Source organism: Galeopterus variegatus, unplaced genomic scaffold, assembly GCF_000696425.1.
Source record: "Galeopterus variegatus unplaced genomic scaffold, G_variegatus-3.0.2 Scaffold488, whole genome shotgun sequence".
NCBI classification, from domain to species: domain Eukaryota; kingdom Metazoa; phylum Chordata; class Mammalia; order Dermoptera; family Cynocephalidae; genus Galeopterus; species Galeopterus variegatus.
Genome location: NW_007726599.1, coordinates 437,744 through 449,059, shown reverse-complemented (window position 1 = coordinate 449,059; position 11,316 = coordinate 437,744). Strand labels below are relative to the sequence as shown.

The following is an 11,316-nucleotide window of genomic DNA, read 5'->3' as shown; positions in this document are numbered from 1 at the left end:
AGGGAGGGAGGGATGGGAGGGAGGGAGGGAAGGAAAGGGAAGGAAGGGAAGGAAGGAAGAAAAAAGAAAATAAAAAGTTAACTAACATGAAAGCTAGGGATCTGGATGCAGAGAAAGCTCAGTTCAAATCTCTGTTCCAGTGGAGAAGCTAGGGGCCGAAGGTGAATGGCTGAATTTCACTAAGACTTGTTTCTCTGCAACACAGAGATCACAACAGAACATCACCATAGAGATGTTGTGAAGATGAATGAGATTAAGCACGTAAAGCACTTAGTTCCACACTATGCAGACAGTAAGTATTTATGAGACAGCAATTGCAGACTGAATTATACACCAAAAAATAAGGAGAGTACTGACTGGAATAAGAGCCAGCAGAGGAGGATGACTGAGATGGTCCAACAAAGGGCGTGTAGAGGACGCGCAGGACTTCCCTGGATGGCGAGGACCAGGCTGCGCTCTAAGTGAGGGATGGTGTGAGAAGGCACTGGCTTCTCCACACAGGACAGTGAAGAGATGGAACTGGAACCCTTGTATGCTGCTGGAGGGAATGCATAAGTGTGGATCCACGGTGGGAAACTATGTGGAGTTCCTCAAACAGTTAAAAATAGAACTCCCATGGGATCCAGCAATCCCACTTCTGCATATACATCCAAAAGAATTGAAGTCAGGATCTGCAAGAGATACCTGCACCCCCATGTTCATTGCAGCACCGTTCACTTCAGCCAGGATGTGGGAATAACCTCAGTGTTCATCATCAGAGACAAAGAAAATGTGGTACAAGCATATACACAACATGGAAAGTCATTTGGCCTTTAAAAAGAAGGAAATTCTGCCATATGCAGCAACATGGATGAACCTGGAGGACATTGTGCTAAGTGAAATAAGTCAGTCACAGAAAGACAAATGCTGCATGACTTCACTTACATGAGGTATCTAAAATAGGCGAATTCAGCACTGCACTCTACTGAGTGAGCCATGGGCCGGCCTGTGGCTCACTTGGGAGAGTGCGGTGCTGATAACACCAAGGCCCCGGGTTCGGATCCCATATAGGGATGGCCGGTTTGCTCACTGGCTGAGCGTGGTGCTGACAACACCAAGTCAAGGGTTAAGATCCTCTTACCGGTCATCTTTTAAAAAAATAAATAAATAAAATAGGCGAATTCATAGAATCAAAGAGTGGAATGGTGGTTGCCAAGGTCTGGGGGAGGGGAAAACAGGGAGTTGCTGATCAAAGGGCATAAAGTTTCAATCACACAAGATGAATAAGTTCTGGACATCTGTACCACATTGTACCTGAAGTTAACAATACTGTATTATACATTTAAAATTTTGTTAAAAGGGTGAATCTCATGTTAAATGTTCTTACCACGATAAGATAAAATTTTTTAAAAAAGGAAGGCTGATCCAGCTGCATTGGAGGTCAAGGGTCATTCAGGGGAGCCCTGAATTGGGAAAATTTCACCTGCCACCTCCCACTCCGCCAGCCTCCTCCTGCAGCTGGAAGGCAGGACAATGTCCTCATTAAAAGCCGAGGGGTGAGATTTCCTGTTTCAATCTTTGTTGCTAAACCAGCATTTGCAGCTGAGCAGTCTTGAGAAATGGGCCAAGATCAGGTGTGCGGTCTGTAGAGGCCGCTCCCACGCACAGCCAGTAAGCAGCCGGCGGGCAAGACCAGCGAGTCCCCGTGCAAGACTGACTGTGAGCGCCATCTGCAAGGACACTTGCTCAGCCCACAGAATTGTTTTGGCACAGAAACTACTCACTCAGAGCTGCAGTCCTTGGCCTCCTGCAGTGTCAGGGCCTGGCAGCGTCTCGGGTCACTGGGTCAGCATGGGACCAGCCTCAGAGAGGGGAGCAGAGACAGCCCCAGAAGGATGCTGGAAGGGGCTGGGGGATGGGTCCCTGCTCCTGGAGATGGTCAGGGGGTGGAGGAGCCATGGGCTGTGGGAGTTGACTCTTCCCAGAGTTCACAGAGCCTTGGATTTATCTGGTACTTCAAGAAGTGCCCGATTTTTTAAGGCGAGGCCCTAAGACTTCCCTTCCCCACATTCATTGCCAGATGAAAGGCCACATTTATTCAAAAGTGTTTATAAGCTGAAAGAACAGCATTTTATGGAAACAGGGGGCCCATCTACTGAAGAAGAAATACAATCCCACTTTAAAAGTTAGAGACCTGAGTTTCTCCGATAGAAAGTTGGCAGATTTGATCCCTTGTCTTTGCATTAAAAAAAGAAAAATCTAGCTATGAAGAGTTTGAAAATAACCTTCAGAGGAGGAATAATGAGAGTTATTTTAAAAACACAATGAGGGGAATCAGATTTCTTTCCAGCAGGTGTGTCACCTTTCACAGAAAGGGAGGGCTGGTGGGAGGTGGGAATGTCACACGGACCTTGGGAACATCTAAACGGAGTTCAGCACAGTTGGGATTTTGATCCATTTTCCTCAGATCTTTCCTCATAAACGTCCCTCTGAGGGGTCTCCCCCAACACCCAACAAGAAAATGACAGGATTCTAGCCTGTGGCACTGTCTCTGCGAGACTCTATCATGAGTTGAATTGTGTCCTCCCACATTCCTATGTTGAAGTCCTAACCCCCATACCTCAGAAGGTGACTGTTTGGGGGACATAAGGTCTTTAAAGAGGTAAGTAAGGTAAAATGAGGTTATATGGGTGGACCCTCACCCAGTGTGACTGGTGTCCTTACAAGAAGAGGAGATTAAGAGACAGGCAGGTAGAGAGGATGCCACACCTTCCAGCCTCCCGAACTGTGAGAAAATAAATGTCTGCTGTGTAAGCCCAGGTGCTGTGTACTTTGTTATGGCAGCCAGGCAAACTAACACAGGCTCTGTGTTCTGTCTACAATCAGAGCAATCCCTTTCCCTTCACAGAGGCGAGAGAATCTGAATTGTTTCCCAAGTTCTCCCGAGAGCGAGAAACCCTTGCCTTTGTGCTCCAAACTGCTGCGACCCTCACACCCCACTCCCTGTGTCCTGTGAGTGGCCCTCTGGAGATGAGGGTGAGCCTCGGCCATCCCCACCCTGCACATCAACACCCCTGGCTCCTCCCAAGACAGAGAATCAGCCCCATCTCATTCCCAGGTGACACATAAGTGCCACATCACCAGGCCACGGCTGGAGCCTGCCTGACCCCGCTTTGGGGGGAGACGGGGAGGGGTGGTAACCCCACCTTTCCTCTCCCAGGTGCCCACGTGCCCAGGCATGACTGCAGGTGTGCCAGGGAGCCCCGACCTCCCGGAGGGATGGGAGCGATGGCTCTGAAGCCTCCGACATCCCACCCACCACGTCCCTGCTGCTGCTCGCATTAAGGAGCTGTCACTCACTGTGGGATGACTCCAGGGCTGGAATTTTCCTTCAAGCTGGAGAAGGCTCCCAGGGGGACAATAATCATCAGTCCTTTTCTAAAAGATGCGGAGAGTGACCCAGAACCATGGGCTTGTTTTTCTTGCAGAGGAGGATGTGCTCCCGCTAACAAGCCTGGCCACAAGCAGTGTCCCCCCAAACTCCTGGCGTCTCACCCCCACGTCTCGCAGACACTCGTGGGTGCCATGGCCCCACCAGCACTCAGTAGTCTTTCCCCAAACCGGCTCCTCCCACCCAGGGAACATTCCGGATGACCCAGCCAAGGAGTGGCCAACTTCTGTGCATTCTGCTTTTATTTTCCACACATCTCTGACATGCCCACTAAATCCTGTCTCAGTGGAACGTCTTCTAACTGCCCTCCTGGACCATCAGATCCTGCCTTACAGCTGGCATCTGTGTCCAGCCCCCAGTGTGTCCCTCTAGCCCAGGACTTCTCGTGGTGGCCCCTCTGACATTTTGAGCTGGATCGTTCTTTGTGATGGAGGCTGTCCTATGCATTGTAGGATGTTTAGCAGCGTCTCTGGTCTCTTAGGGGCCAGCAGCATCCCCAGCTATGATAATCCAAAATGCCTCCAGGCATTGCCAAACATATCCAGGGGCTTTCCTCCGAGCTGCACATTCAAACCACCTGGGAAGCTTTTAAAAAAAGACCCCACCCCAGGCCAAATAAATCAGAAACTCTAAAGATAGTGACTTGGTATCAATATTATTTAATGTGTAGCCAGTGTTGAGAAGCCCTCACACCCTCTCATCAGAATCATTTTCCTAGCATGGAAACCAACTCATCTTTTTCATCCCTGACTTTAAAACGTTAAACAGCTTCTCATTAAACACAGAAAACATCAAGCTCCTTATTATAGCACATGAAGACCTGCAGTTCTGGGCCCTTCTAACCTATCAGCCTTCCTGCCCATCAGCTCCATACCCACCTCCTGCCCACTCTGGGTCAGCTATCTCAACCCCTGAGGGGTCTCCCAAGCCACCATGCTATTTCACAGGTCTGTGTCTTGTATTTGCCCAAGATGTCACTCATCTTTCCACCTGCCTGGCAAAAAACTACTAATTTTTCATAACTCAACTCCGGTGCAAGCTCCCTTGTGAAACCCGATGCCCCTCATCCCAGGTAGAACTGACCAGTTCCCGCTTGATGTTAAATGTACCCTCTGGCAATGTCCACAACAACTTATATAACACTTTCTCCTTCTTTATATATCTCTCTTTCTCTACTACACTCTAAGCTCCTTAGTGTCCCCGGCACCTGGCACGGCGTCTAGCATGTAAGTGTTCCATTATATATGTCTTGAATGAAAGAATGATACAAGAAAGAAAAACCACACTTTGCCTGGGTCTCTTCCATGTCTCAGCTTCTGCATTCCCTTCCCAAGCAGAAGAGATACCAGAGCCACTCAGGAAAGCAAAGACATCTAACAAAAGGCTTCTCCATGTGGCATCAAGAAAGTCAACCCATGGTGCATCCCAAGGGCAGTGGTAACTGGGACTGGCTGGGATGGTGACCTGGGAATCCCAGAGTGGGGATGAGCCAGCACCAGCACAAGAGCCTGTGGGGGACAGAACCATAGGAGGCCACCCCCTGTGCCCCATCCATCTTCTGTGTGCCATCATCTAACTCCCTCAGGCAAAGCCATGGACAGATGGGCCCTCCACCTCTTTCTGCCACATCTTAGACAAGCCCAGACATCAGAGGCAGGTGGCATCATGACTGATGGGCATGTCTACCCAAGGGCTACATCGAGCCCTAGACGGAGGCATGGATGTGATGGCCACCCCAGCAGACGGAAGGGCCCTTCTGACCAGCTCCGCTCCCCTGGGCCCATGAGAAGCTGCCATTTCCTAGGTGGCTGGAGCTTTGGGGGGCACAGGGAGACCCTAAGCAAACTCTCTCAGCTCAGGGAAAAGAAGACATCCCATCCATTCCTCTTGCTCACATCAGGGGTCTTCTTAATTTGTAAACCTGCCATGTCACTTGCCTGTTCCAGATTCCACAAAAGCTTCATACGGGATAAAATCAAACCACCTTTGAAAGGTTCCAAAGGCCTGTTACGATCCCCTCTATCCCTGCCCACCAGTCAGGGCAACCTTTCCAGCCTTCTGCTCCCCTTGCACTTCAAACCCTATCCATTACCCAACACCACGTCCCCAAACCCACTGGACTTCCCAGGCCTCTGTGCCTCGGCCCATGCCGTTCGCTCTGCTTAGAACATCTTTCTCCATCTCTCTACCTGGACCCCCCTATGTATCCTCTGGTTCTTGGCTGTGTGTCCCCAACCACTTTCAGCCAGGCTTTCCCATGGCCTGCACACTCTGCCCTATGTCACAGGAAAGTTCACAGCATTGTATCACATTCAGTGACAGATGATGGCCACCCCAGTATTTTTTCCCAGTTCTACCACTTGGTGGCTGTGTGACTGGCAAGTTCTTAACCTCTCTGAGCCTCAGTTTCCTTCTCTGTAAGATGGTGATCATAACCTCTGTCTTATAGGATAGAATAGGTAATGCACATAAGCCCCTGCCAGGGACACAGCACATGTCACAATATGTACTGAGTTAGTGGTGAATGACATCTACACCCATGTTCATATCCTTTGGTCCAGGCTCTTCTGCAGAAGGCTAGACCTCTGGTCCAGGCTTGAAGGATCCCCTGGCATGGGCTTTGCAGACCTGCTCTATAGACCTGGAGTCTATCTCCTGCTCTAAGGAGCTCTATGACATGACCAAAGACCTCAGAAAATATAGATAGGATCTTTGCTGACACAAGGCAATGGGAAGGAGCAATACTGGGGGTGGGGGCAGAATCTGAAGGGCACAGAGAAGGAAGTCACCCTGCTCAGGGGGCTCAGGAGAAGTGGCCTTCCCAGAGGAGAGGCTGTTGAGCTGGGCATGGGAGGAGCAGGAGTGGGTGATTGGCCGGTGGGGGGAGAGAGGACTTTCCCAATAGAGAGACCCAAGGGATGAAAGGGCATGGGGTTCCCAGACAGGTGAGGAAGTCATTGAGGCAAGAGCCCTGAGTGCTTGAGGCTGCTCTGCTCTCTTTCCTGGAGGGAAGTTGTGAAAGGTGGGTGGCAGGTAAAGCAAGGGAGATGGGTCAGGGCAGGATGCTGAGTGGCCAGAGTGAGAAAGTTGGGCTTTATCCTGTGAACATGGGAAGCCAATGCAAGGTTTCAAGTAGAGGAGGTCACTGTTGGTTTGGAAAAGAAAACCAGGGTGTATTTGAAGGATGTCGTGGAGAAAGGGAGGATGGGGTGAAAGACAGTTGGCTGGGGTGGAGGAGGGAGGCTGGACTGGTGGGGAAGGCTGGGGTGGAAGGGGAGACGCTGGAGACCGAGACACAAGTCAGAAGGCCAAGATAAAGAGAGGAGAATTGACTAGATAAAAGTCATGATGGAAAAGAATATCCAAGATTCAATAAGCAAACTGAATATCTCCAGACAATTGCTCTCTAAGCCTCCAAGCCAGAGCTGTCCAGCCTGGGGGAAGAAGGAAGTGCTGGGATAAATCCTGGAAGACGATTTACGGCCTTCGGATACTGGCCTTAGGTGGTTTCTTCTGCTTTCAGTAACTGGCGTCTGCAGTATATGCTGTTAGGGTTCTTTCTAAGTGAGGCAACATTCTGCCTTCCTTTTATGGATGAGCCTCACACCTCTACGAGCTGGAATATGAGCCCAAGCTTCCTGAAGTAGGTGGACCGAGCATGACCAATTGTCCCAAGGTGCCCAGGACTGTTCAGGTTTCAGCACTGAAGGTCCTGGGCAAATCGCGACGGTCGGTCATTGACTACACCAATTTGCTGAGCTCAGGGGAGGGCTCAGTTTGTCACAGAGCATTCAGCTAATTCTACTCAACAAGATAAGCCTAAGACGATGGACAGGGCACTGTGGAAAGTGGCTGTGGGTGGGAGGAAGGGCAGAAAAGTGAGCTGAGACCTAATCCTCTGTTGATCTCTTCTGACTCTGGTTATCTCAAAAGCCCAGAACAACCCGAACCACTTCGTCCCCAAGCACATCGAGGCAAAGTGCACTCAACCCCCGCATGTCCATTTCGGGTGGACACCCCGTGCCTGGACACTCTATCTGAGAAAGCACTTGCAGCATAAGGGGAAAGGGTCCGACTTCTGCTGCCTGCACAGACAGAGGGAGACACACAGACTCGAATGAGGGATCTCAGGGCATTGTAAATGAGGGGGCGGGGCCCTTTATCCTACAAATCACACCATCTTCATGGTCTATGTGTATACATACACACGCTTACTTTAGAATACTGCATTTTTGGATCAAAACAATGGCAAAAACGTTCGTGTAACAGTGGGTGTCTGTGGCACCAGCGGGCAGTCTCGCATCTGACACAGCCAGGGCTGAACTGCCTCCAGCACACGCCTCTCGGGTAACAGGTTGTTTCCACCCTACAGCATGAAAACCTAAGTATCACAGTCTTTAAAAGCGACACACACAGCAAATAAGTCATTTAATCATTTAAGCGACACACACAGAAAATAAGTCATTTAATCAAATCAAGCAGCACTAACCCCCCTAAAGGGCTGCTCTCTGCTCCTGCCCATCATCTCCTGGACACTTCCCAGAGTTGGTCCCCTGCCCACCTCCCAGGGCACAGGTGATGATCAGGGTTACCTTTTGCAGAAATGCCATCCTCGGCCTGTACTGCTGGCCTTGGTGTCGGATTGTCATCCTGGACCCCGGGTGAATTCACAGCCAGAGCACCAATGGCAGAGAAAAGGGAAAGCCCCAAGTTGCCAAGCCGGCCTGGCTGGCCCAAGCCCTGGCGTCGACGGAGGCGGCCGGCGGGCCTGGGAGGGCGCGGGGCGGCTGCTGCTGCGGCCCCTCGACTGTCACTCGGCGCCCGCCGACTGGCACAGCAGCTGGAACCCGCGCCAGCCAATCAGCGCGCGGCGCCGCGGGCTCATTAGCATGCGCTGTGCGGGCGCCCACCGGCCGCCAGGGGGCGATGTCCGACTCCGCCGGGTCCCCGCGGAGCCTCAGGTGAGACCCGCAGGTCCTCAGGTGAGACCCGCAGGTCAGCGGCCCGCGAGTGCGAGGGTCCGCCGCAGAGAGCGAGCCTTTTAGCCTGGGGCGGAGTCCTGTACAGAAGTGAGACGCACAGTCCCCACGAGTAAAGTGCTGCGGGGAAAGACGAGCTTTCCCATCCCAGCTCTGCCACTGGCCAACTGGGCAACTTTGGGCAAGTTCCTTAAAATCTCTAAGAATCAGTTTCCTGAACTGTAAAATAAAAATCTCGAAATGGGATCATAATGTCTAACAGAAGCGGTGCTGTATCATTTACTGGGGAAATGTGAGACACAGTGATTGGTCAGCAATAATTTTTTTATTTTTTTAATCAGAGGTGGTGATTTATTGTCCAAATAGCAGAAGTGGTAAGATGTTGGTTAAATGAAAAGAAGGGAGATGAAGAAGCAGGATAGGGAGGTGTAGTCCCCGCTGAGCCACGTGTCTGGCCTTGTGCAAATCATATTTTACTCCTCTGCCTCTTAGTGTTTTGGTTTGTTTGTTTTTGATGGACTTTATTTGTTAAAGCAGTTTTAGGTTCACAGCAAATTGGGTGGGAGGTAGAGATGTCCCATACGTCCTCTCTCCCTACACATTCAAAAGCCTCCCCTATTATCAACATCGCCCTCCAGAGCGGTACATTTGTTACATCTGATACACCTACGTTGACACATCATTATCTTAGCGTTTTCTTCTCAGAAAAATGAAAGGATGAAGCCCCTAAGAATCATCAAGAACCTTTCTGCTTTGTCATATAAAGCACTTTCTCCTGTCTGTGCCAGTTGGATGGCTGTGAGCGTAGCAGATAAAATGTTTCAGTTGGAGGAAAACAAGAAGGGGTTTGTCTTAGGAAGGCGCAGTCAACCCATGCCTCTTTAAAGCAATGGTTGTTATCCATTTGGGGGTGGGAGGATCATATTTATCTGTAAGAACCTCATAAAAGCTATGAATACTCTCTCAGGAAACATGCTCACATACACACATTAACACAGTATTGACTCAAGTTTGCAAACAATTTCAGAGAGTTTGTAGTTTGTCTCCTCTGGAGCCTTTTCAGGAACCTCAGCCTCCAGTGTAGAAGACCCTGGACCTTGCAGGAGGTGGACTGCCTCTGGTGCCCTCTTCTCCTGAGTTACAGGTTTATCTGTGCAGAAGACCAGATATCCAGCGCCTCGGGGCCCCACCCGGGGGCCTGGGGCATCGAGCCGGGGACCAGACCCCACCCAACCAGGCAGACCACCAGCACCAAGGAGCATGCTAAAAAATCACCTCCATGTGGGTGGCCCACCACAGCCACCACAGTAACCACAATGACTGTGAAAGTGGCTAGACGCCACAACCACCATGCAGATGGTCCGCCAGCCACTGAAGTGCATTGACACAAGGAGAGTCACCAGCAGAGACCAAAGAAAAGAACAGGATGTCTCTCTCCACAAAGCCCATTCCAGAGTGACAGAAGAAGCATCCGCTCTAAGATAATATTGGGGGAACTGATCACACCTGTCAGCATTGGACAGATCATCTAGGCAACAAATCAATAGAGTAGCCATTACTCCTTCAGAGGGAGAGAAGAAATCAAGGGTTATCAGTGGTGGGAGGGGGCAGGGAATGGGGGATGGGGAGAGATTGGACAACAAGGGGCATAAAGAATAAGTATGATTTGTAACAATATATATGCTAGTAATATTGATTTGATCAATATTTGTCAACATTGAACCCCAAAAATGTGTATAATCAATTATGATTTAAAAAAAAGAAAAAAGACCAGAGATCCTGCCAAACAAACAAGACCACTGAGAAGTGTATTCCTGGTGTGAGCTGAGATCCAAGGAAAGTGCTGGAATAGCCTGACTTTTTTTCATGGAGGGTATTTTGGGCCTTGTGTTATAATATGCCCAAGCAGAGGGACTATGTGGTTCCTTCCAGCTTCAACATTCCTTAATTCTACAAACCCTAAGCAGAGAGATGTTAAGTAGCTTTCCTGAGATAAAGAATGAGAAAACAAATTATTCAGTAGCAAAGAAGGGCAAAAACACAAGGGACTTTGCTCAGTAATAGGACAGAAGGGGCCTCTATTCTAGAAGGCCTGCCACTGTCCTGCCCACTCCTTCTATCGGGCCCTGAATTGCACCCTTTGGTTGATTATGATGACGAGGACACTGATGATAATACTGATGATGATGGTGATGATAACAATGATGGAATGTCCTCTTACCCAATTGAGTCACAGGCTGATCTCATTTTGGTACTATGGGCCTCTGCCATATTGCAAGATACCATTTGCTATTTTGGGTCTATCTTTATATTGAGGTATATTTTACATATAATGACGTGTTCCAATGATAAAAGTACAGTTGGATGAGTTTGACAAACTTACCTACCTGTGTAACCACCATTCCCATGAAGATATAAAACATTTCTATCACTCCAGCAAGTTCCCAATGTCCCTTTCCATCCAATCCCTGACCCAAACCCTCCAAACCCCACTACCACCTTGACCTCATGTCTAACAAACTCCTTTTTGACACCCTCAAGTCATGCTGATCCTTGTCTTGGCAACTTTTCTTATGCTGTTCTCTGTGAGGTCCTTTATTGCTTCTTTTCACCTGGTTAACTCCCTGTCTTCCTTTAATAGTCCTCCTCCAGGAAGTCTCCCTGATCTCTCCCACTAACGCTGGATAAGGTGCCCTTCCACAAAGCCCAGTATTGTGTTGACCAGATATCCAGCATATATAACTTCTGTTTTATGACATTTTTGTGCAAGCATTCTTCTCCCCCTTTAAATCATGAGCTCCTTGAGACAGGGACTGGGTCATATTCCACTTTGAATTCCAGACTCTAGTACAGTGCCTGGCACAAAATATGTCATTTAAATCAATAGATGAATTAAATCAATTTTTT

The 11,316-nt window shown here is 49.4% G+C and overlaps 1 protein-coding gene across 1 annotated transcript in view; it reads right to left on the bottom strand.

Moving 5' to 3' along the window:
* RGS9 (regulator of G-protein signaling 9) overlaps window positions 1-8,292 on the bottom strand; it is a 72,090-nt gene extending 63,798 nt beyond the window's left edge. The window contains exon 1 of the mRNA XM_008569385.1: window positions 8,023-8,292. Within this exon, the coding sequence (XP_008567607.1) occupies window positions 8,023-8,079 (57 nt within the window). The 5' untranslated portion in view covers window positions 8,080-8,292. The remainder of the gene's footprint in view (window positions 1-8,022) is intronic.
* Between the last annotated feature and the right edge of the window lie 3,024 nt (window positions 8,293-11,316).